Source organism: Brassica napus, chromosome C2 (assembly GCF_020379485.1).
Source record: "Brassica napus cultivar Da-Ae chromosome C2, Da-Ae, whole genome shotgun sequence".
In the NCBI taxonomy this organism is placed as follows: domain Eukaryota; kingdom Viridiplantae; phylum Streptophyta; class Magnoliopsida; order Brassicales; family Brassicaceae; genus Brassica; species Brassica napus.
Window position 1 is genome coordinate 57361925 of NC_063445.1, and position 23563 is coordinate 57385487.

The window sequence follows — 23563 nt, forward strand, 5'->3', positions numbered from 1 at the left end:
AAAGGCATCAGACTATCTCAAAGGAGAATTTGAGATGAAAGATCTTGGACAGACACAGTATTGTCTTGGCCTACAAATAGAACATTCACAAAATGGTATATTTGTGCATCAATCCACATACACTAAAAGAGTGTTGAAACGATTTAACATGGATAAATCAACTCCTCTTAGCACCCCGATGGTCGTTAGATCACTTAACATTGAAAGTGATCCATTTCGACCACCTGAGGAAAAAGAAGAGATACTTGGTCCGGAAGTACCATATCTAAGTGCAATTGGAGCGTTGATGTACCTTGCAAATTGTACACGGCCTGATATATCATTCGCTGTTAATCTTCTAGCAAGATTTAGCTCATCTCCAACACGAAGACATTGGAATGGAATTAAACATATTTTTCGTTACTTACAAGGGACTATTGATTTAGGCTTATTTTACCCTAAAGATTCAAATGGTCAAATGGTTGGTTTTGCAGATGCAGGATATCTTTCGGATCCACACAAAGCTCGATCGCAAACAGAATATGTTTTTACGATCGGAGGCACTGCTATATCTTGGCGTTCTCAGAAACAAACGCTTGTGGCTACCTCTTCAAATCATGCTGAGATCATCGCACTCCATGAAGCAAGTAAAGAATGTGTATGGCTAAGATCAATAAGCCAACACATTTGTTCAAGTAGTGGGATTGACAAAAGTACGGGGCCAACTATTCTATATGAAGACAATACAGCATGTGTTGCTCAAACGAAGGAAGGATATATCAAAAGTGATAGAACAAAACATATACATCCAAAGTTCTTCTCATACACCCAAGAGCTCGAGAAGAAGAAAGAGATTGAAGTAAGATATGTCCGATCATGCGACAATGCAGCCGACCTCTTCACAAAAGCACTTCCTACTTCGGTATTCAGAAAACATGTCCATAACATTGGAATGCGTCATCAGAAGGATCTATGACTGCTCAATCGAGGGGGAGCTTACGTAGTTGTACTCTTTTTACCTAACTATGGTTTTTCCCATTGGGTTTTCCTAGAAAGGTTTTTAACGAGGCAACAAAGACGTTAAGCGAGAGCGGAGAGTGACACCGGTTCCCAAGGGGAGTGTTACGAAACTTAATTTAATACAAGATGGATGATCAAGGGGGAGTGTTATAAGATAAACTTTGAAATGATCCTCCACCCCTTTACCAACTCAAGCACTATGATCATCTACTCATCAAGCACTATGATCATCTACTCATCAAGCACTATGATCACCCACTCATTTACCAAATCAAGCACCATCTTTGATATTTTATGCATTGTTGTTCACTATAAATACCATCACTCATCTCACTCTTTTGTACACCATTACATCTTCTTCTTCTTACTTATAATAAACTCTCTCACTTATAGTAGTGTTATTTACTTCATACGGATATTAAATTCTACTCTTATTTAAATTTCTCGATACTATAAATTATAAGTTATTTCATAACACTTTTAATTTAATTTAGCTTACTACTGTTATAAAGTTATGGCTTCAGTACAAAAAAAAAAAGGCAAAAATGCTGTACAATAAAGTTGTCACTTTTCTTTTTCCGTTGAAATTTTTTATTCCCGTTAGCTATTATATTATCAAAGGATGGATTTTATATGTTTCTTGACTTTGCTGAACCATTTCTATTTTATCATTTTGTTATGGTTAGAAATTATAAATGAACTTATACTGAAAAAATAAGTTTCACTGACTGAGCTAGAATTTTTTTTAAGTGGTATGTTATCATTTCTATTTGGCAATTCTCTCACATATTTATTTTTAAATTTTTATCACAAAAATAGCTCTCAAGAAAAAAAATGACCAAAATAGTTTTTTTATTTTGAAATTTTTAATATTTTTTTTAATTTGAAACTATATCCCCAAAACCCAACCCCTTAACTCTAAACCATAAGTCTAGATTAGTTAATCCTAGGGTAAAAATACATTTTCACCATTTAATAAAACTTATTTTGGTCATTTTCTTTATTGAGAGCTATTTTTGTGACAAAAACTTAAAAATGACTATCATAGAGAATTTCTCTTTCTATTTTATCATTTCTAATATGTTAAGTTAGCAAATTTTTATTCCTTAGAAACGTTGATAGGCATAATATATGTGAGATTCTTACACAAAATTTTTAGGGAATAAAATTTTGGTATCATTATCCATGTTTACCTTCCCTAGAACATTTTCACAAATACCTAAAATATAAAGTTTCATTAAATAGGCAAAAGACTCTTATCTCTTTGTTTTATAGATTTATAGACAATTATTTAAATAAATAATTAAGAGAATTATTTTGAATTATACATTTTAAAATTTGAAATTTTTCCTAAGAAAAAATATGCAATTTGAAAATTATTTTTATTCGAAATTTTTTTTGACACTATTTTTAAAAAAATATTTTAAATTTTAAATATTTACTTATTTATTAAAGCTATAAACCTCAGCCTCTAAAATCACACCCCTCAAATCTAAACCTAAGTCTAAATTATTTGATTTTAGAGTTATAAATGTATATTTATCTCTTTAAAACTAAAAATAAATATGGTTAAAGCAAACATGAAAAGTGATACTAAGAATGTGGTAGTTTAAGCAATTTCTCAAATTTAGAAAAAAAAACCAACATGAGATAATTATAAATAATATTTATAAGATGAAAGAATTTGATTAGCAGTCTTTTTTTAAAACTGGCTTTCTAAAAATTTCTTTTTATGTTTTTTGGGGTTTTTTTGGGGTTTTATTAATACACCCTTAAACAATCTTAAAAGGATATAACAACATATATATAATAGTTGTGACCTGAAACAACAGATAAGAGTATCTCAAACTATTTTATATATTATAAAGTAGATTTATTCAAATATATGATTCTATAATAATTTTTTGTATTTATATGAGTAAATATAGAAAATGTTATTTTACCTCTATATATAAGAACTGAAATAACTTTTTCTATATTTTCTTTATAAATAATGAGACTCTATTTTAAATATGTACATTCTTATAGATGGATTGAAGAAAATTTACCTAATAATGAAATTATGTTTTTTGATAGTCTTTGAATCCGGTTTAATCAAGATGAGGCGTTAAAAGGAGGGAGAGAGTGGAAGGTGTACATGGAAAGAGGACAGAGGGAGGCTGCCTGTACGGAGAAGACGTGGACTCAAAGCTCCACCGTGTTAACGTTTTTTGCCTTTGTTACCTGACCTAATCTTCGTTAATTACCATAATCATACTATTATCTACATTAGCTACTCCTACAAAATATACTAACTAAAATTTCCGTTGTATCTGTTTTATAAGTAACTAGTATAACCTCCCGTGCTAAGCACGAATCAATTTCATTGTCTTCCAAATTATACAATCATAAAATTGCAATGACTTATCAGTAACAAATTATTATTATAGTTATATATATCTTCTAAAACTACCGAACATATTGTTATATAAACTTAGAAATAACTGCCTTCAAACAAAGCGATTCGAGTTGCCAAAACATTTTTTCAATTTTTTTTAAAGAAATGTTACATAATAAAAATACATTTTAATAACATCGTGAGTTTAAATCATGTAGATTGAATAATATTGTATTCTTTTTATGAAAAACTAAGAAAGAATTTGAATACAATATTATATTCTTTTTTATGAAAAATTATGAAAGAATTTCTTTGTAAAATCAAGCCAAAGAAGATGAACTGTGGATAAAAAGACATAAAAATTCAGAAAAGTTTTTTTTTTTAGAATAAAAATGCAGAAAAATTGATTGACTCAATTTTCTAAAAAAATTGGTTGAAATTTATATACCGTATGAAACTGCTTGACATAACTTGAAGTTACACGACTTCTGTGAACGTGTGATGATGCTAGTTTGAAAAAATAGCTTTTGTCTGCAGTTAAAATATTTATGATCCAATAAATTTTTTGTAATTTATTTTTTTTTTTAATTTTGTAAACAGTTACCTTATGTTAAATTTTGATTGGTAGAGTGACTTGTGATTTAGTATATAAGAGATTATTTACACTTCCAGAAAATTCAATTTCATGTTCTCTTATGTATCAAACCCACATTGAAACATTTCTTCACATCTATGCAATGCGCTCTCACGTGTTTTTGCGGTTTAGATACACATCAAGTCGGACTAGAAAGAGTTCATAACATAATTCTATTTTTCTTCTTAAAGTTAAAGACGAAGAAAAATCGCTATAGTTTTTTGTTTTGTTTTATGCAAGCAATAACGAATAGCGTTAGCTCGTTGATGAGTTTATACATTCTATAATATATTCTTTGGCGTTTTTAAATACGATGAAAAGTATATGCTGGGTACGGGTACTATTATGCTACCAAACCAAAACAATTATCACATGGTTTGTCTCTATTGAGATCGATTATTTTCAACGATTACAATAATTCTGATAGACATTCGTACATCACTTGATATAATATGTATCCTGACGTCATAATGTTATGGCCGAGATTTTAAAAGCCTTTTAACATTTTTAGACTAGGTTTAATATAGAGAAATTTCAATAATTAAACGTCATATTACTTATGATATTTAAAAAAATTGAAGGGCAAGACAAATATTTCATCGGATGTGTTCAGTTCAGTTCTTGATAATGTAAATGCCATAAGCAAATCCTAACGACAATTTGGCCTAGACATGTTAGTGTGATGTAGGCATATAGCTAAACTTCTACTCTATATGAAAACAAATTAATACCATTTTATGGTCATGTGCATTAATTTGTGTGGGCGCGTGCTAACAGGAACACCCAAGTTCAAACTATTGGAAGAGAAGTTGAGTACGAATTCCTTGATCATACGAACGTCCTTTCTGTTTTTTATTCGTTGTTTGTAAAAGAAAAATATACAAATCAAAATTAAAAAGGTGTTCTTTTTTTTTAAAGAAAACAAACAATAAGTTGTGGTAATTCTGTTTATAGTATAAATTGCTGAGCTTCAAAACGGATAGTGTGGAATTGTCGAATTATGTTTGGTTCCTACACCGCCCAAGACAAACTAGTCCCCACTTGGTATATTGAACCAACTGAAAAAAGAAATTCCGGATGACTATGAAATAACTTAACTTACGTCAAATGTTTGGGACTTTTGCCGGCACTGCGTCTCACTCTCTTCCTCCTTTTAGTTTTTCAGTGTGATTCTTTTTATTATTATTATTAGAATATAGATTTGACATTTTTATAAGAAATGAATAAAAATGTTGTCTAATGAAGACAACCCTTGCTACTCAAAACTACCACTGAAATTACGAGAATGGACCTGACCGTTTTTGTGGTTGGTCCTTTGGCCTTTTGAGTTCCTAAGGGACAAATATCATCAGTCCATGGATTTTAAACGACTCAACAACTGAAAGTACAGAAATCCATGACAAGATATGATCATGGGAATAGCTTGTTCGTAGTATTTTATTATGTTTATGATAACGGTTGACGTGTATGTCATAGCAATATATAAACGTAACATGTATGATCGTTGAATATGCCTAGAAATGATAAAGAAATGCAATATAACAGGAATTAAAATATAATTTGACCACATGGGACAGTGTCAGTAACCCATAAATACTATTAAAGTCAAATTTAAATTGTAAATTTTACGGCTGCTATACACATCTAATGAAAAAACAAAAGAGTAGCTGCCGTGTGGAACTTCTATTTGACAATAGTCTTTACTTTTCTGACTTCTTTTTTCTAATAGCTGTATTTTTGTTTTTTTTTTGTACAAATCTGGATTTTTGTTTTTGCAGTTTTAGTTGCAAATAATGCCAAATTTAGCGAGTCTAAATTTTATGATTAATATTTTTTTTGCCTTTCAAGGTCTCACAAGTTTTGTAATACAAAAATAAAAGATCTCCCAGTTTTTATTTTTATTTTTTATTTACGTTTGTTTCCTTCAGGCTTAAATATTTCACATTGACATGAGAACTACACAATTTCATGCTGCCACCAATCCTTTTCTTATAATGGTTAACAACATCTATATAGTAAACTACCATTGTTTCTTTGCATTTTCAGGCTGTTTATCCTAAACAATGTCATGCTGCCACCAATCCTTTTCTTATAATGGTTAACAACATCTATTTAGTAAACTACCATTGTTTCTTTGCATTTTCACGATGTTTGTCCTAATCATTATCATATCTGGTATATATTATAAACAAAATATTATTAGTCTTACGAGATTTACTTGAAAGATTGAACTAGACTTGCTATTTATATTTATATGCGTGTTTCTGTGTCTGAACTGTAAATGGGTCTTCAACTGGTCACCGCCGTTACTTTTAAGGTCAATGAGTGTGTTATCCACTACACAAACCCAACCGACACTTTAATATTACAGCTTGTGTCTTTGCTTTCTATCAAGATAAAATTCCATAAAACGTTTCTTTTTAACTATCGTATTCATATGTATGTTTTCATATAATTCAATGGACTGTATCATCTACCAATTACGATCTCAATGGGTATGCAACATGCTGGACTTGTTTTGAGAGTGATATCAGTCCTTTTCTACTCCAATCTAATCAACGATGCATATCGATTTTCTGATTCGGTGACATCACTTATAGAAACTTAGATATTTTCTTATATAGAAAAAGTGATTTAGTATGCATTTATATTTTTACAGAAAAATCCAAACCTATTGCACAAGTAAAACTAAGCTATATGGGACCATGTTGACGTAGACCAAGACCCATTGAGATATGTACTAATGCTAATACAGGTGTTATTCAATATACAGAAGAAGAAGAAAAATCCAATTCATATACAGCTAGATATACCTACAATTTTATATGTTATCTTATGTAATAATTTATTACGAGGGATGGAATTATATGTTACGAGATATTTATATGTGAAAACTCGAAGGTGTATCTGATTTTGGTCAAATCTATTTTAATGCTCCTCTCCTACTTTCATGATCATGCCTTGTTACATTGTCTTATACGAATTCCAATACTAAATTTTAGTTATTTTATTTCGAAAATCCGATTTAATAGCTTGTGGTTTGACCGCATTATCCGCGAAGACTATATTTACGAAGTGATTTATACACATGTAGATACTACAATCATTTTCGCTCAAAAAAGAAACATGTTACTTAAAATAGATGACATGTCACTTAAAATAGATGACATAGTTTTAGAAAATAGTGACATGACATCATATTAATTGTGAGATGTAAAATTTCCTTATAAAAATTTGAAATTTTAAATATGGTAATAAAAATAACTCATATATCATTACTAATGTCAATTTTTCATATAAATATTTATTTATGGTAAACTATTAAATATATTAATAATTCATATATCACAATTAAAATAATAATATATGTCTATCTCACATTAATAAAAATAAACTAAATAAAGTAACACTAATAAAAAAATTGATAGTTAAATATTTAAACATTATTTAAATTTATCCGTTCATCTTCATCATTTAAATTAACAAAAATATTTTTCAGTTTAACTAAAACAAACAAAGTCTCAAATTTATTAGAATTTATATTTATATGTATATATATATATATATTCTCTAGACTATATTTGCGAAGTGATTTTGCCACATGTCTTTTTTACAATCAATTTCACAAAACAAATATGACATGGCTACTGAAATTGATGACATGTCTTATAGCTTAATACGACATGAACAATTGCATTTAATGTTAATTTATATTTTTGGTAAACTTTTTAAAATAAGATAATAACTCATATATTACATTTAATGTCAATTTATATTTTTGGAAATTTTTTTAGAATATGGGAATAACTCATAAATCATCACTAAAATAAATATATTCAAATATGTCATTATAAATTTCGAAATATAATTTAATTATATATTTTTAAATTATAAAATTTTATTACTAAAATTTTCAAAAATGTATACAATTTTTCAGAAAATTATAAAAATTTAATCGTAAAATCATTATTTTCTTATATATCTACAAATTTTATAAATATTGTTTAATTTTAATTTTTGGTAATTATGCAACTTTTACAAATTTATTTAATATATTTAATTAAAATAAATAGATAGAAAAATCTATCTAAGATTATAATTTCAAATATATACATGCATATTCTTAAATAAAATTTTTATATTTAATTAAATCAAATTTATATTAAAATATTGATACGAAAAAAAATTTTACGATATTAATAAAATTTTATTCTAAAATATAATTTATATTTTTCTGTTAAAAAATATTTTAAATTTTTTTTACTGTACATGGTGCAGGAAGACACCTAGTAAGATGATATAAACAATGTGATAAATATTTTTAAATTTTGTCAACTATTTGATAACTAATTAAATTAGTAGTTATGTGTATATTTAATATAAATTTATCGAATAAAATGAGCATATAAAATATAAATACGGACAGCAACATTGACTTCTCTAACGAGGAAATATCAGTACGAAAGGGGAGCCAAATATCCTAGTAAACGCGCTTAGTGGCCCTGGCCCATTAATAAGAAAATGATCTATGGGCCTATAATTAAATCGGTGAATTATAGTACAAAATAAGGCCTCATGATACTAAATGTAATTTGTATGCTTGTGCAAGTCTGGGCCCTAGTAAGAGTCTAACGTGTCTTGTCGTAAATCTCCTTCTAATTATTAGTTAGTTTAATTAACTGTAGTGTATGCATCATTAATGAGAGTAATAAAATAAGCGTGAAGGACAAAAGCACTACTGGACCCACTGTCTTGTCTAAACCAGCATTATTTGTACTCGCACTGCTAATCTGATCTACTACTGTTTACTTTTGCATTTGTGTAATAATTTTATCAGTATTGCTGTTGCATATTTTCACTCATCACTGCTTCTTCGTTTTTTAATATAAGAAATATAATTGGTTTTACAATTGTGCATATAGATTAAAACAATCATTATTTTTTATATTTTTCGAACAAAAACATCATTAATTATTTATCCAACCACAAACTATATTACATTGAAACCAAAGCGAATACGTGGAAGCGGAAACGTAAAAAAACACAGAAGCAAAATTTTTTAAAATATTAAAAAATTAGTACGTGTTAGAAGCGTATATCCATATATATATATATATATATATAAGTTTTTTAAAAAAAAAATTAAGACTAAAAATTATATGATTTAGAATTGAAATAAAGCATTTATTCATTTATAATAATTTTGAAATAATTTTATATTAAAACTATAAAAATACACATAAATTTTATATTAATTATTTTTAATACTTCATAAATAATTGACACAATATATTTCAATATGTGCTATATCTTTAATAAAAAAATTCAATGCATAGACGGAAGCGTGATTCCAAAACGGAATCGTAAGCTTCCAACGTGTTTTTAAATAGAATATTTTAGAAGCATTTTGGAAGCGAGATTCCGCAAGCTTCCACAAGCTTCCGATTCTGATTCTGATTCCGAAGCGGGAAGCGGACGTCCTATGAAGCTTCCGTGCAACGTAGACCACAAATCAACCAATAATAAAATAGAAGGTATATTATCATTGGTCATATAACATTAAGTGTTAATAAATTTTACATAGAAAATCGAAAACGTTATATAATTTGGAACATAAAAATTTCTCTAAAATGACTTATATTAAAAACGGAGGGAGTAGTATTTAATTAGCCACACATATTTTAAGTACATGTAATATTAAATACTGAAATATAAACTCCGCTTTGCACTCTTCTTTTCTCACTCTCCCAGAAATTCCGTTTTCTCCTGACTTAAATATTCGACATATAAAATATGAGGAACAAACTTTATAAAGCTTGGGAATGTTAAGAAAACTCGTATAAGTCTGAAAGTTCGGTTTATACTAGAAAAACTGGATGTTTTCTGAAGGGGTTGTAGCTAACCAATCTGTAATGAAGAAGGAAGCGACGCAGAACATCCCCAAGGGACAGGGGAGCGCTACAAACAACAGCTATAGCCCACCTGCAGCCAAGTAATATAGCTTCTTTTGCTTGAGTTTGATATGCTGAAGGGTAAATTTTTTATTTTATTTTTTCAGGGCACAGATTGTTGGTTGGCCTCCAGTGAGATCTTACAGGAAGAACACGTTGGCCACCACTTGTAAGAACAGTGATGAAGTTGATGGGAAGCCAGGTTACGAGGCGGCCCTCTTCGTGAAGGTGAGCATGGATGGTGCTCTTTATCTGAGGAAAGTTGACCTGAGGAGCTACACTAACTACATGGAGCTCTCTTCAGCCTTGGAGAAAATGTTCACCACTTTCACTCTTGGTGAGATGTTTTCTCTGTGATTTTGCTAATATGAGGCTTTGAATAGAAATTTCATGGTAGATCGATTAGTGAATGCAATGGATTATTTTGTGTTTAAGTCAATGTGGATCTAACAGAGATGCAGGGAAAGATAAGCTCTGTGAGACCAAGCTCAAGGATCTCCTGAATGGAAAAGACTATGTGCTCACTTATGAGGACAAAGATGGAGACTGGATGCTTGTTGGAGATGTTCCATGGGAGTAAGTTTTATGCTTTTGGAATAAAATCTAAACATGCATTAGAAAGATACTAATTGAGATTTAATTATTCTGATAAAATCTACATAATGTTTATTGATGTCTGCAAGAAGCTGAAGATAATGAAAGGGTGTGATGCCATTGGGTTAGGTATGTCTTTTGTTTCCACTTGTTAACGTGTTTAATGTGATAATCGCAGTGTCTTGTTATATGATCGATATTGTGATGTTTTTGCAGCTGCAGCTCCGAGAGCAATGAAGAAATCGAAGATGAGAGCTTAAAAGACTTGGAAAAAAAAAGAAGAGAAAAGCTTTCTAGTTATACAAATTATGTGCGGTTGAAATATCTTTTGGTGGTGTTTTTAAAAATTTCAAAACATCTTTAGCTTCTGAATTTTTTTTTTATTATAAAAACTACGTACGTAAGAAATGAAGAAGAATTGACTACGCTAAAGCTTTAGTAGAACCAGTAAACTGGTGGCTGTTTCTACTGTCTAGAGTCTGGTCTATGTTTGGTTTGATTTGATTTCGATGTGTGGTTTGACTTTTCTATTTTGGGATATTAATGTAATGTTGTTATTCTGCCTCTCCGCCTTCTTTAGTTATCAGCTTTGTTTTGTTATAATTATTCGGCTTTGTCGTAAACAGAGCTATGTTTAAGTTCAAAAATAACTTAAATTAGATGGATTGTCTTATATATGAAACACCCAATTAGAATTTATTCAATTGGGTTCCGATGCACTACATTTGCTTTCAGGTCAGATTCTCAATTAGTGAAACTATTCAGGTGATATACAAAATTTCGGTTTCGTTTGTTTATACGATAGCGTTTTTTTTTCTTGTCCAGCTCCAGTTACGAATTACGATTGATGGTCAAGAATGGAACCCGCAGGTTTTGTTTGCATGCTTGCATTCGCAAAAACAATTTTGAATATCGATCCCTACTTAAATCGGGGAGGTGGGTTATTAAATTGTAAAACACTTACTACATGTGGAAGAGCGTTAAACCAAAATGCATACGTTAATCCAAAAGCATATATAGGATGGAATAACCAATGGAAATCAATTAGCTGTTCAAGTTAACTATCCAGTTCTAAACTTCTAATTGGTTTTCTCAAATCTGCCACTATAACTTTTGTGGATATCTACTTCTAACTTATTATTCCCTCAGTTTCGAATTAGTTATCGTTATAGAGTAGAATTTTCGTTTCAAAATAAGTGTCGTTTTAGAATTCTAATACAAAATTTATTGATAATATTCTCCTGTTTATTTTCCTATTGATTGAAATATGGTTAGGTGTATTGGTAATGATGTTTTTGTTTTGAAAATATGTAAAAATAAGTGTCGTTTTAGAATTCTAATACAAAATTTATTGATAATATTCTCCTGTTTATTTTTCTATTGATTGAAATATGGTTAGGTGTATTGATAATGATGTTTTTGTTTTGAAAATATGTAAAATTAAATGTTTTATTAATCTACTGCATGAATCTAAAACTACTACTAATTCGAAACAGAGGGAGTATATCAAGAAAAGATGCAGAGAAATTAATGCATATATCTTCTGGCAGTCGGTTTGATATGCGGCTAAATTATTGGCGCAAGTAGATCCTTGAACCAACATTAATAATCCTCCTCGAAGACCCAAATGCTACGAGACAAAGGAAGAAAGGTTTGCGCAGGGAAGTGTCTGATATCGTGACTTAAAATTTTAATTTTCCATGAAACTCTTGACCAAACCTAAAAAAACAAAACTTCATGAGTGTTAAACTCATGAAAGTTAAACTCTCCGAGATGAATATATCATAGATTTCAACAGCGGTATCAGTTTAAAATTCAGTGAGTACGTTTTAATAGTGTATTGAACTCCATCGTTTCACAAAATAATCAAAGATACATGAACATATTGATGGGGTATCGACTGTATATAATATTTTCTCATCCTTCTCTAATTATTTTCTGTACCCAAAGATGCGAACATAGTGCGCATTAGACTTTGGCAATGGTGGTTTGATTATTAATAATTGTTTTATAAACAAATATTTCCATGATATCATTTATTGCCCATTTTTATAATTTCCATTAGCGTTGACAAAACAACATATAGGTTATAGTTTTATCATCCTTTGAAATAAACCCTACCCCAATGATAGGTTATATTCCAAGTATCAAATTTCAAAGATGCATTAATTAATCAATTCCAGCGCATAAATATCGAGATAATTAAATACTCATATACTCTAACAACAAAAGAATCTACTGGTCGAATTTAAATCATTCTTGTTACTTTTATCCAGAGAATTGGATAGATGTGTGATTCTTATAGCTTCATGTGAAGCCTAGCAGTATGCGCATAAACAAATAGTCATTGCTTGTGAATCTCATTTAATTCGATTCGATGCACTGACTTCGAATGGGACGGATTATATAGTTTTATATAAGTTGATCAACTATATAGTATTACTGAACATTTCTAAAATTAAATATGACAAAGACTTAGGGAATGACATGTCAAATTTGTCTCCAAAAATATGAAATGAAGTATGCTTCTAAACGATGGAACGTGGCGTTACCTTTAACACTCATTTATATTGGTTTCTAAACTCTCTATGTACACAACTATTTATATACATATGAAACCAACAATCACAAAATGCCCACTAAAATGTTAAAATGGTAACTTGTGAACATATTGTTTTGGTTGATACTAGGAATGTATTCAAACCTTGTAGCAGTAAAAGGGTAAAACTCAGACATATCAATGTCATTATCAGGTGTTTTTAAAAATTTATAGTACATTAGAGCATGCTCAACGCTAGCTCTTAGCGTAACTCTTAACCAAAATAAAAAAAAAATGAAAAAAGGCAAAGACGCGCCTCTTAGGGTAGGGAGAGAAGGCCCGCTTCTTGCTCGCCAGGTGTCACGGGATGAGAGGATGTTTTGTCGGTTACGCGTTAAACGCGAAAATCTCTCTCTCTCTCTCTCTCTCTCTCTCTCTCTCTCTCTCTCTCTCTCTCTCTCTCTCTCTCAACCTCTCTCGGCGAAAGGCAATTTCGACGTCTCCTTCGGTGGCTCTCGTCAGCGACATCTCGTCCGGTGGCTCGCGTCGGCGACATCTCCTCCGGTGGCTTTATTTGGCAACCTCTCTCTCGGTAGTTTTCCCCGAGGCGACGGAGCTCTCTCTCAGTTGATCTTCTGAAATCGAAAGGTAAGCGATTGTTGTGTTCTTGATTATGCATGTTCTTAGATTATGCATCTTCTCCTCGAATCTGTCTGATCGGTTGTTTTTCTTTCTATTTTGTTGGTTCTCCTCGAATCTGTCTCTCGGTGGGTCTTCTCCTCAAAGCTTTCCCTCCGTGCCTCACCTCAAATCCAAAGGTAAAACGGTTCTTCTGTTCTTTGTTAGTTATGCAAGCGATTGATTATTGTATATGTTGTTGTCATCACAATTTCAATATGATTTGTTTGTAAGTTAGTTTAGGTTCATCATGTTCTGTCTCGTGAATCAGAAAATAATTGACTGATTTTTAATTGTGTGTTTGTGGTAGAAGACGAAGAAAAGCAAAGCAGAGGAGTACATTGGTGGAACAATACATGTAAAAGTTTTCTTCTTTTCAAATGATTGAATTAGTTTTTTTTCTGTGTAGTTATGTCTGAATTAATTTTTTTTTCTATATTTCTGTTGTCAGATTGAGGGTCAAGGTTGATCATCGACCAAGGATGATTGAGCAAACCTTCAACGAGCACAAGTTAGTGTTACTTTGTCTTTCTGGTTCGGTTTAGGATTTGGTTTCAATAGCATCGACTGTAATTAATGTGTTGGTTAGCTAGAATATGGTTTTGGTTGTGGTTGTGTGATAAATATAAGTGATGGCTAGCTAGAATTGCTTAAAGGTGTTTGTGTTTGTGTTTATTCTTTGTCATCAATGTCGTAGATAAATGCATCTGAAACTTCCGACTTCTCTTCCTTCTCTGCCATCTATAAACTCATATTCCTCCTTCTCTTTAAATTTAATAATTTTTTTTTCAAAAATCTCTAATTAAGAACTTACCATTGGAGCTAAATATATAGGTGTCTTTTAAGTACTAGCTCTTAAACATCATTATAATTATTTAAAAATCATTAAGAATCCAAATTTGTCTCTAAGGGTTAATGGTGCTTTTAGATTTATCAATCAATCTCACATGAATCTAATAATCCATATAAATACGAACATATAAATCAACACATATAAACTATATACAAACGAACAAATTGTTTACACCTTTTCCCCACGTAAACGGTACAAATCGCGTTCTCTCACCTTGGCTCTTCTCATTTGATAATAATATATATGTATGGTTAGCACTAGGCGTTCCATTAACCACCCAATATGTTTGACCCAAAGTTTAGAACAGAACAGTTCAAACGCACACTGCTGGATTCAAATTCTAGAAAAACATATTAACTTTGTATTCGCTCTGGGATGAACCTAGTGCTAATAAATGCGTATAAATCATATAAATGAATTTTCATAAATGCATATACGATCAACAGAATGAATGTGTGTGTTTTTTTGGTAGACCTTCGACAACCCACCGAATTGGTGGTATCCATATATTTCTTATCAACTATCAATCATGGGAGGTCGTGATCTATTTATTTATGGACAAAATAGTATCAGCATTATTATTGTACAATTTTTCTTTTTCGTTTTGGAAGGTTTGATTATCAACTTTGTCCGGATAGTAACTAAGTGTGTATACTTGTGATGTGTAGCGCATTAAAAGATCTCATTCAATTTTATAAAACCTAGTTAAGTTATTTACGAAGTAATATTTTCGTTTTCTAATGGATAGTCAATAATTCCATGGCGTGCACGCATGAAGTCATGTGATGTTCATACAAGGGTAACAACTTAACCTACCAAGCAATTTACAAATCCTTACCTATAGTATTTTAATTTAGCCATAACTAGTTAGTTTTTTTTTTTTTTTTTTTTTTTAAAAAAAATTTTGTCACAAAAACTAGTTAGTTTAGTAGTTCTCAGTTACAAAAAAAAATAACTAGTTAGTTTTAATCCGTATTTTTTCCTTCATTCATTCATGTGGCTCATCTGCAAAATTCCAAAATACTCAAAGCCACAAACTTTAATAATGTATGCTTTGGAGTTTATACCACTGATCTAGTAATATGGAGTTAGTTTAGGCACTGATCATCAGCCAGTAGATCTAATGGGTATTCGAAAAGATTTTAAAAGGGATAGTTAGAACTTAGAACTATCCCAGTCAAAGGAAACCACCATTTTTGCCATAGCAAGAATTCAAAAATTTGCTGGACCAGTCTAATCTTTATGTCATATCATTAGCTCTTGTCGTCACCATATAATTTATTATTATTTGGATCATCCGAAATGTGGACAATTTAAATTATTTTGTTTGTAATAATAAATGCACTTCGACCTTTCTCCTTCAAACATACAAAATTTTCACATATAGTCCAAAACCAAAAACGTTAATTAAGTTAATCTGTTCAGTCAGTATATAGATGCTATATAATATAGTTAAAGTTAGATAAGCTAAACTCAAATGGAAGTAAAACAGTAGAAGTGAATGTGGAAAGATACTTGACTTTGACAGAGTGTACAGACAGAGTCAGAAAAATAAATGCCTCTAGACCTACAGAACTCTAGTCCTCTGCTAATTACGACGCAGTTCTGAAAAATCTCTCTGCAATCTTCATTTTTATTTATATATTCTTTTGTAATTTTTAGAACATGCTTTACCGTTTGTTGCTCAGATTCTATTTCCAACATCACGTGCCACATGAACAATGTTTGACTTCTCTTTTTTTGGCAAAACAAAATATCAGAACAACTAGATGAAGTCGAGAAAGTAAGGTTTAGTTTCTTCTACACTGAACCACATTGGAAGGTAAATATGAATCCAAATACGTCAGGTTATAATTGTTTAGTGTTGAGATATAATAATCGATTCATCAAGTTAAATTTGGTTATCAAAAAAATAAGTGAAATTTTACAAGCAAATGGAACAAAGGTTTACATGCATGCAATTTTTTTTTTTTTTACATGCAAATGGAACAAAGATCGCCGGGTCTTTAGTCAAATGAAATCCCATATGCATATGGTCGGTTCCATCGTTGACCTTTTTTTATTTTATCGTCCATCCCAATGAAAACGATTTGAAAGATCAAACCCAAATATAAAAGTATGTAATATGACCTTCATAAACAAAGATTATAGTTTAAAAAATATGAAGGGGACGTAACGAATCAGTGATTATTTTCTTCGAGGCAAGAAACTATGAAAGATTTACATGCAAAATGGAAACAAAAGCCATTTCAGACGCATGAAGTCATAATTTTCACCTTTTAATATTGCTTACAATAAAAAATAATTAAATGTTTCTAAACGTCAGTAAAGAAGAAATATCTTTCTCTCTCTCTAATCTTTATCTTATTTAATATCTCCATCTTCCTTATGATCAATGCCCAAAGCTCCCTTCATCTTCTATATAATCACTTAGAGAAAAAAAGAGTGGAAGATAGAAAGAAGTTAAAGAAAGAACTTTTTTTCTTCATTTGTTCAGCTGGAAATGGTGTTTGGTTGGAGAAAAGCGTTCTGCACATCCTTTCCTAGTAATCAAGACAAATCTCATCAATCATCATCAGACCTTCTTCACACTGACCCACCTATTCCCACACCAAGACTCCGATCAAAGTTCGGTTTTTTCTCAAACCCATCAACTCCCCGCCTCCGATCTCGCGGCGGAGGTGGTGGAAGTGGATGTCGCTCCGCCGCTTCAACCGCAGCCGCTACTCCATCTCTTCCCACTAGTCCCAGACTCCAATGCAGGACTACAAGCAATGCTACTCCGAGGACAAGTAACCCCTCGACTCCTAAGTTTCTCTCTAACCCTTCTTCTCCCAAATCATCTTCTCCTTCCTCCCACGCCGGCGTCTCTCTCCTCCGTGCTACACTTCTCCTCAACCAGGTAAGCCTTATGATTTTTATTTATTTTCTAATTGTTTTTTGATTCTTCTAATTTCACAATCTTAAGTATACTAATCTAAATCTCTGTTTTGTAATAACTATACTAAATAAAGACTTGTTTTGTAATAAGTATATATGAATCTAAAAGCTCTGTTTTGTAATAAGTATACTAATCTAAAGCTCTTTTGTTTCGGATGCAGAGTAACAGTAACAGATGTGGGATATGTCTACAGAGAGTTCACTCCGACCAAATCAACTCGACGGCGATTTTCACGGCGGAGTGTTCACATTCGTTTCACCTCTCTTGCGCCGTTAGATTACAAGACAAGCGCTGCCCTTTCTGCTCCACCGCGTGGAGTCACGCTCCGAGGAAAGATCCTCCGTCTGCGAATTTCGGATCCGACCCGATTAGAAAACCCGGGATCCGAGAAATCAAAACCGGGAAGTCGCTGAGAGTCTACAACGACGACGAGCCGTTAGCTTACTCGCCCGTCTCTCTCGCTCGGTTCAACACTATATTAGAATCAGACGAAAACGACGACGTAGAGGAAGACGACGAGTTCCCCGGATTCTTCCCGGATTCTTCGATCACCCCGGCGGCTTCGATCTCCGGGAACCTCGAGGTCCAATTGCTGCCGGAATCCGCCGTGGTGGAGACCGGGAAAAAGATCGAGACGCACGTCGCCGTCATGAAAGTGAAGGCGTCGCCGATGAAGGACGCCGTTAGAGCGCGGCGGCCGTCGATAGATTTGGTGGCGGTTCTCGACCTGAGCGGCGGCGGAGCTAATCTGCAGACGGTTAAGCACGCGATGAGGCTGGTGATCTCTCTCCTCCGGGAGATGGACCGGCTCTCGATCGTCGTGTTCTCGACGGGGTCGAAACGGTTGATGCCGTTACGGCGGATGACGGCGAGAGGACGGGGGTCGGCGAGGAGGATCGTGGACTCGCTCGGCGGAGTTGAAGCCACCGGCGGCGGAGGGATGAGCGTTAGCGACGCGTTGAAGAAAGCGGTTAAAGTCGTTGAGGATCGGCGGGAGAGGAATCCAACGGCGAGCGTTTTGGTTTTATCAGACGGTCAGGATCAGCCGGAGGCGGTTTTGAAAGCTAGGCTAAGCTCCAAGCGCGTGCCCTTCGTCGTTTCCACCACTCGCTTGTCTCGTCCAATGATCCCGGTTCATTCCGTCTGGATCGCGTCTCCAAGCGCGTTGCAGTACGCGCCTCTACGAGACGCGTTCACGGAGCGAGTCGCTGCTTTGTTCAACGTGGCTTTGCATGACGTGAAGCTTAATCTATGTTTGGTCTCCGGATCCCCGTTGACCGAGATCTCAGCGGTTTACTCTTTAACGGGCAGACCCGAGAGTTTCGGATCCGGGTCGGCCGTTGTCGTCGGGGATCTGTTCGCGGAGGAGGAGAGAGAATTTCTCGTTGAGCTCAAAGTGCCGACTTCTTCGAGCGGGTCCCACCGTGTGATGTCCGTACGGTCTTCGGTCGTTGACCCCGCGACGCTTCAGCCGTTTCCTTGTCCGAACGAGAAACGGTTTTTGATCCCGCGGCCACAGACCGTCCGATTCGTTTCTGCTAGCATCGAACGGTTGAGGAATCGACACTCTGTCTGCCGCGCTGTAGCTGAGTCACGTAAGATGATTGAGCGTGAAGATTTAGCCGGAGCCTATGAGGTTTTAACAGCGGCTCGGTCAAACGCGTTGGATGAGAATGATAGCTTGAAGAGCTTGGACGCTGAGTTAGCCGAGCTTAACCGGTTAAAACCGAGAGACGGTACAGCAAACCGAGCCGAAGAGGAGAAAACCGAGCAACTAACGCCGACTTCGGCTTGGAGAGCCGCTGAGAAATTGGCGAAAGTGGCTATCATGAGGAAGCATTTAAACCGAGTCAGCGACATGCACGGCTTGGAAAACGCCAGATTTTAAGTTGATTATTAGTTGGTATGTAATTATTTAAATATTAGTAACCAATAATTGAGTAAGATATCATAAATAAAATTATAGAAGCATGATTTTTAGAAAGGGACCCTATAGGTGCATGACAGCGACAAGCAGTAGCCGACGGGTGTGGCCTTTTTTGTAATGCAGAGACTGGTACATTGAGAGAATTAATTGGTCTTGTAGCTTTTATCATCTCCCTTTTTGTAATTTTCAGAAAATCCAAATTTGTGACAGAAAAAGTTTGAAGAAAATAAATGAAGTTTGAATTTTTTTTATATACTATAAAAGTGTAGTGGATAATCAGAGAGTGGATGCAATGCTGGACTTCAAAATCAAAAGTAAGTTTGTACTTAGTTTATATTATCGTGCCGTTTAAATTTCATGAATTTATTATACTTTATACCTTTACATAGGAAAGATCATGATTAGTCATGTGATCATCATTATAGGCTAGCATATTGTTATAGAAAACTTAAAAGGTTTACCAGAATAAAAAATATATTCCCAGTGGTTGTACTTGTATTATAATGTATGTCTTGTGACACAACAATGAAATATATAAAACTAATGATTAATATCATGAGAGACCCAAAAAATTGATTGGTGCTTTGCTGTATTTTTAGCTCAGTAGGGCCAAATGTTGTAAAACAAAGATGAGAGAATTCGGTATTCCAAGCCCGTTAAGATAAAAGTGATGTTGGCCCATCAATCCTTAACCTTTCATGCCACCACTCCATGTCCGATATGTCACAGATATAAACTATCTACCAGCAAGAAACATAAAGACCCACAAATAATTTAGTGAAAATAACATTTACTCTACACTAAACCGGCCCAACAAAATGGACATATCCACCAAATCATGTAATTTAAGACTAGCCTGGAATTAAGAAAGTTTACCCTTTTTCTAAACATTTTTGTTTTGCTGAAGCCTTTTAAAATTTTAATTTATTTCATGCTGAATACCAGTTGATTTTTATTTTTTACTAGTGGACGGCAGATAAAATGTACTACCTCCATTTTAAAATGTAATATGTTTTAAAAAAAATATGTTTCAAAATATAAGATGTTTTCAACAATCTATGTAACTTTCAACTTCATTAAAAACTGTACAACCAATTATATTTTATAGTGTATTTTATAATTGGCTAGCCTAATTTAATATATATTTTATTGATACTTTTTCAGATAAAATTAACTTTTTAATATGATTCAAAACAACTTGTATTTTGGAGGAGAGAGAGTATCTGTTTATTGAAATTTTATCATTTTTTTCTTTCTAAATGTAGTATTAGTGGTATAATTATTTAATTTAATTACTGGGATTTTAATTATTTGTAAAGCTTGGTCAACTCTAAAAGACCCACGTCTCATAGATAAGGCAGCTGATCTGGTTGTCATGAAACTTTTATCCGAGATCCGGATTCGATCCGAGATTTGATCCGGATCTGATCCAAAAATTCGGATATTCGGAAGGGCCGAATTCGGATCCGGATAGTAAAATGTTGGATCTGTCAAAACCGGATCCGAATCCGGATATCTTAATTTTTTAGTCTGGATATCTGGATCTGTAAGTTTTATTAATAACTATTTCAAAAATAGTAATATCTATATATATTCAAATTAATTTTATTAATATGTTTTTATTTTTATAATAATATATATAAATTTTATGTAAATTTTGTAACATTATACATAAAAATAATTAAAACATTATATATATATATATTTATTTTTAAATTATTGTTAATATTTTATATATATTAATATTATTATTTATTTATTTTAAGAATCCAAATCCAGATCCGGATATTCGCCGGATCCGGATATCCGCCGGATATTATAATTTTCAGAAGGATATCCGACATCCGGATATCCGAGAACCCTAGATCCGGCTAAAGATAGTAAAATTATGAATCTATCAGATAAGAATCTGGATCCGGATACCTTAAAATTGCTCGGATATCTGATCCTTCCGAGTGCTGGTTGTGATATGCGAAAAATTGTCCAACGTTGACATTCCGATCACCGTCCCTTGAAATCGACTTCTCAGATCAAATACTGACACTTGGCTTTCTAAAAGGTTATCTATATCTAATTTACTCGAATTATAAAGTAAACTTTTCCTAACCACAGCCCACGATGTATTATTTCTGGATATTTTTGTTGATGACTTGTGGTTTGCAACCAGCGGTATAAACAATAACCATGTTTATATTTATTTATTACGCTAAATACAAATGAAATGTCATACATACTTACAAGTAAAAGATACGGGTTTCAACTTTCGCGTAATATTATAAATAAAATTATAGGGAAAACAATCCATTTTGCATTTGAAGTTCAAATAGTCTTCACTCACTATTTTTGTCTTGAGAAAGTAGTACAGTTTCAATTTTGTTGTTGTTTTGGCAGTGGACTTTCCAAAATAATTAAATTATATTACTACTTAAGTTGTTTTTATTACATATACACGCATAATGAGTTTAACAGTTGATTTGATAGTATATAACCTAGTTTCCCTCATAACTGGTCGTATCAGTAAATCAACAAGGCCAAAATCAGATTATATTTATAATACATGAACAAATATTTCCACTTCAGCATGTTAAATTATCCACAAAATTATCGTATAAAAATGTGCCGTACCTTGAATAAAAACAGTATATATTATTTCTAGTCAAACAGCTGAAGACATGATCAATCAAAAAAATCGAGCTTAAAATATGTTTGTAATTTGCACGGATAAGATTTTGGAAAACGACATTATACATTTGAAATACAAACATTGTGAAGATAAGAACTTGATGAGCAAGTCAAAGAAGAACTCAGGTTAAAGTAAGGTTTACTTGGGGTTGAGTTAGAAGACTTTGGACCAAAGAGAACGCTTACTATTGGTGTATAGTTATGAGCACAAAGCAGGACCGTTTGTCTCTATGCGTTTGGCATTATCACAATTGGCGTTTTGTAGCTGCACAAGACCAATGTTGCTTTTTATAATATATGCACCAAATTTTAGCGAAAAAAAAAAAAAAGAAGTTAAACACTGGGATAAGGAGAAGATATCTCTTTTTCTCTATTCTTTCTCCTCACCTGCTCGCTAGCTACTGTTCACACTACTGCTCATCCGTTTCAATGGCAGGAGCCTCTTCGCTCCATCAAGCGGCTGACCCCCTGATCCTGGAGCTGGAACCTTTGGATCTGGATCTCCTCTCCATCCATCTGGATTCCCTCCGCTCCCTCACTCTCCCGAAGCCGCTTCAAAACTTCAGATTTCCCCACCAACCTTCCCTTCTTCTTCTTGGGGTAGTGGGAAGTCGGTTTGTTCCCGGGTTGTCTCCAGATAACCGAGCTACTACTATGGTCAACTTGGAATCATCTTCCACGACTATGGATATATCTCCTACTACAGTGTCTATCCAGATCTCTGAAAAAGGACTGGATAAACTTCAGATTCTCCCTTCAGCAAAGATTAAAGAGATAGACTTCATCTCTGCTCAATATACTACCCTCTCAGCGAGGGCAAAAGGGGCTCCTCCTCCTCCTGCACTGCTCCTCATGTGGTTACTTCTGAATCTTCAAAAGTACTCCCTCAAGCTTCGGGACCTGAGATTCTGTCTAACCCATTCTCCAAACCATCAAAGATTTCTCCTTCCGTACCTGTTACGGTTTCTCTTCCTGTTGACTATGTTATTCCTCATGTTCCAGCGGGTTCAGGGCAAGAGAATCCCTCAGTGGACGCGAGCTCACATAATCCCCCAAACAGAGACCCTCAAACTAGCGGGAATTCTTCGAAGCCTCCTCCTTAGGACAGGACCTATGCTGGCAAATCTAAGATGGGAACTGATAGATCCTTGATTCAAGACTAGCTCCAAATTGGTTTTCTCTCCCGAAGGGATCCCTCAAGTTAAAATCCCAGACGAGGTTTTCAACCGAGGAGCTGAATAGGAGTCTTCACTGGAAAAACTCCCTCCTATAGCCAATTTCAAAGCGTTTTATCTCATATCTGGGGAAAAGACACCAAACTGGTCATTCATCTGAGGCCTCAAACTCACTCTATGCTAGTAAAAATCCCAAATGAATTCATTCGCCAG

The 23563-nt window shown here is 33.3% G+C and overlaps 2 protein-coding genes across 9 annotated transcripts; both read left to right on the top strand.

Moving 5' to 3' along the window:
* The first annotated feature begins 9653 nt into the window (after nt 1-9653).
* Nucleotides 9654-11121, top strand: LOC106380211 (auxin-responsive protein IAA9-like). Of its 8 annotated transcripts, none has more exons than XM_048747332.1 (5): nt 9654-10002; nt 10069-10298; nt 10423-10537; nt 10648-10684; nt 10778-11121. In XM_048747332.1, the coding sequence occupies exons 1-4, from the start codon at nt 9887-9889 to the stop codon at nt 10649-10651; spliced, it is 465 nt and encodes a 154-aa protein (XP_048603289.1). In that variant the 5' UTR covers nt 9654-9886; the 3' UTR covers nt 10652-10684; nt 10778-11121. The 8 variants fall into 8 exon arrangements, 4 of the variants coding, with proteins under 4 accessions (XP_048603289.1, XP_048603288.1, XP_013675472.1 ...); XM_048747331.1 differs by having other exon boundaries at nt 9657-10002; nt 10645-10684; XM_013820018.3 differs by having other exon boundaries at nt 9658-10002; nt 10772-11121.
* Nucleotides 11122-16960: 5839 nt separating this feature from the next.
* LOC111213636 (probable E3 ubiquitin-protein ligase WAVH2) lies at nt 16961-19746 on the top strand. The gene is made up of 2 exons (XM_022715434.2): nt 16961-17527; nt 17727-19746. The coding sequence occupies exons 1-2, from the start codon at nt 17129-17131 to the stop codon at nt 19452-19454; spliced, it is 2127 nt and encodes a 708-aa protein (XP_022571155.1). The 5' UTR covers nt 16961-17128; the 3' UTR covers nt 19455-19746.
* The last annotated feature ends 3817 nt before the right edge of the window (nt 19747-23563 follow it).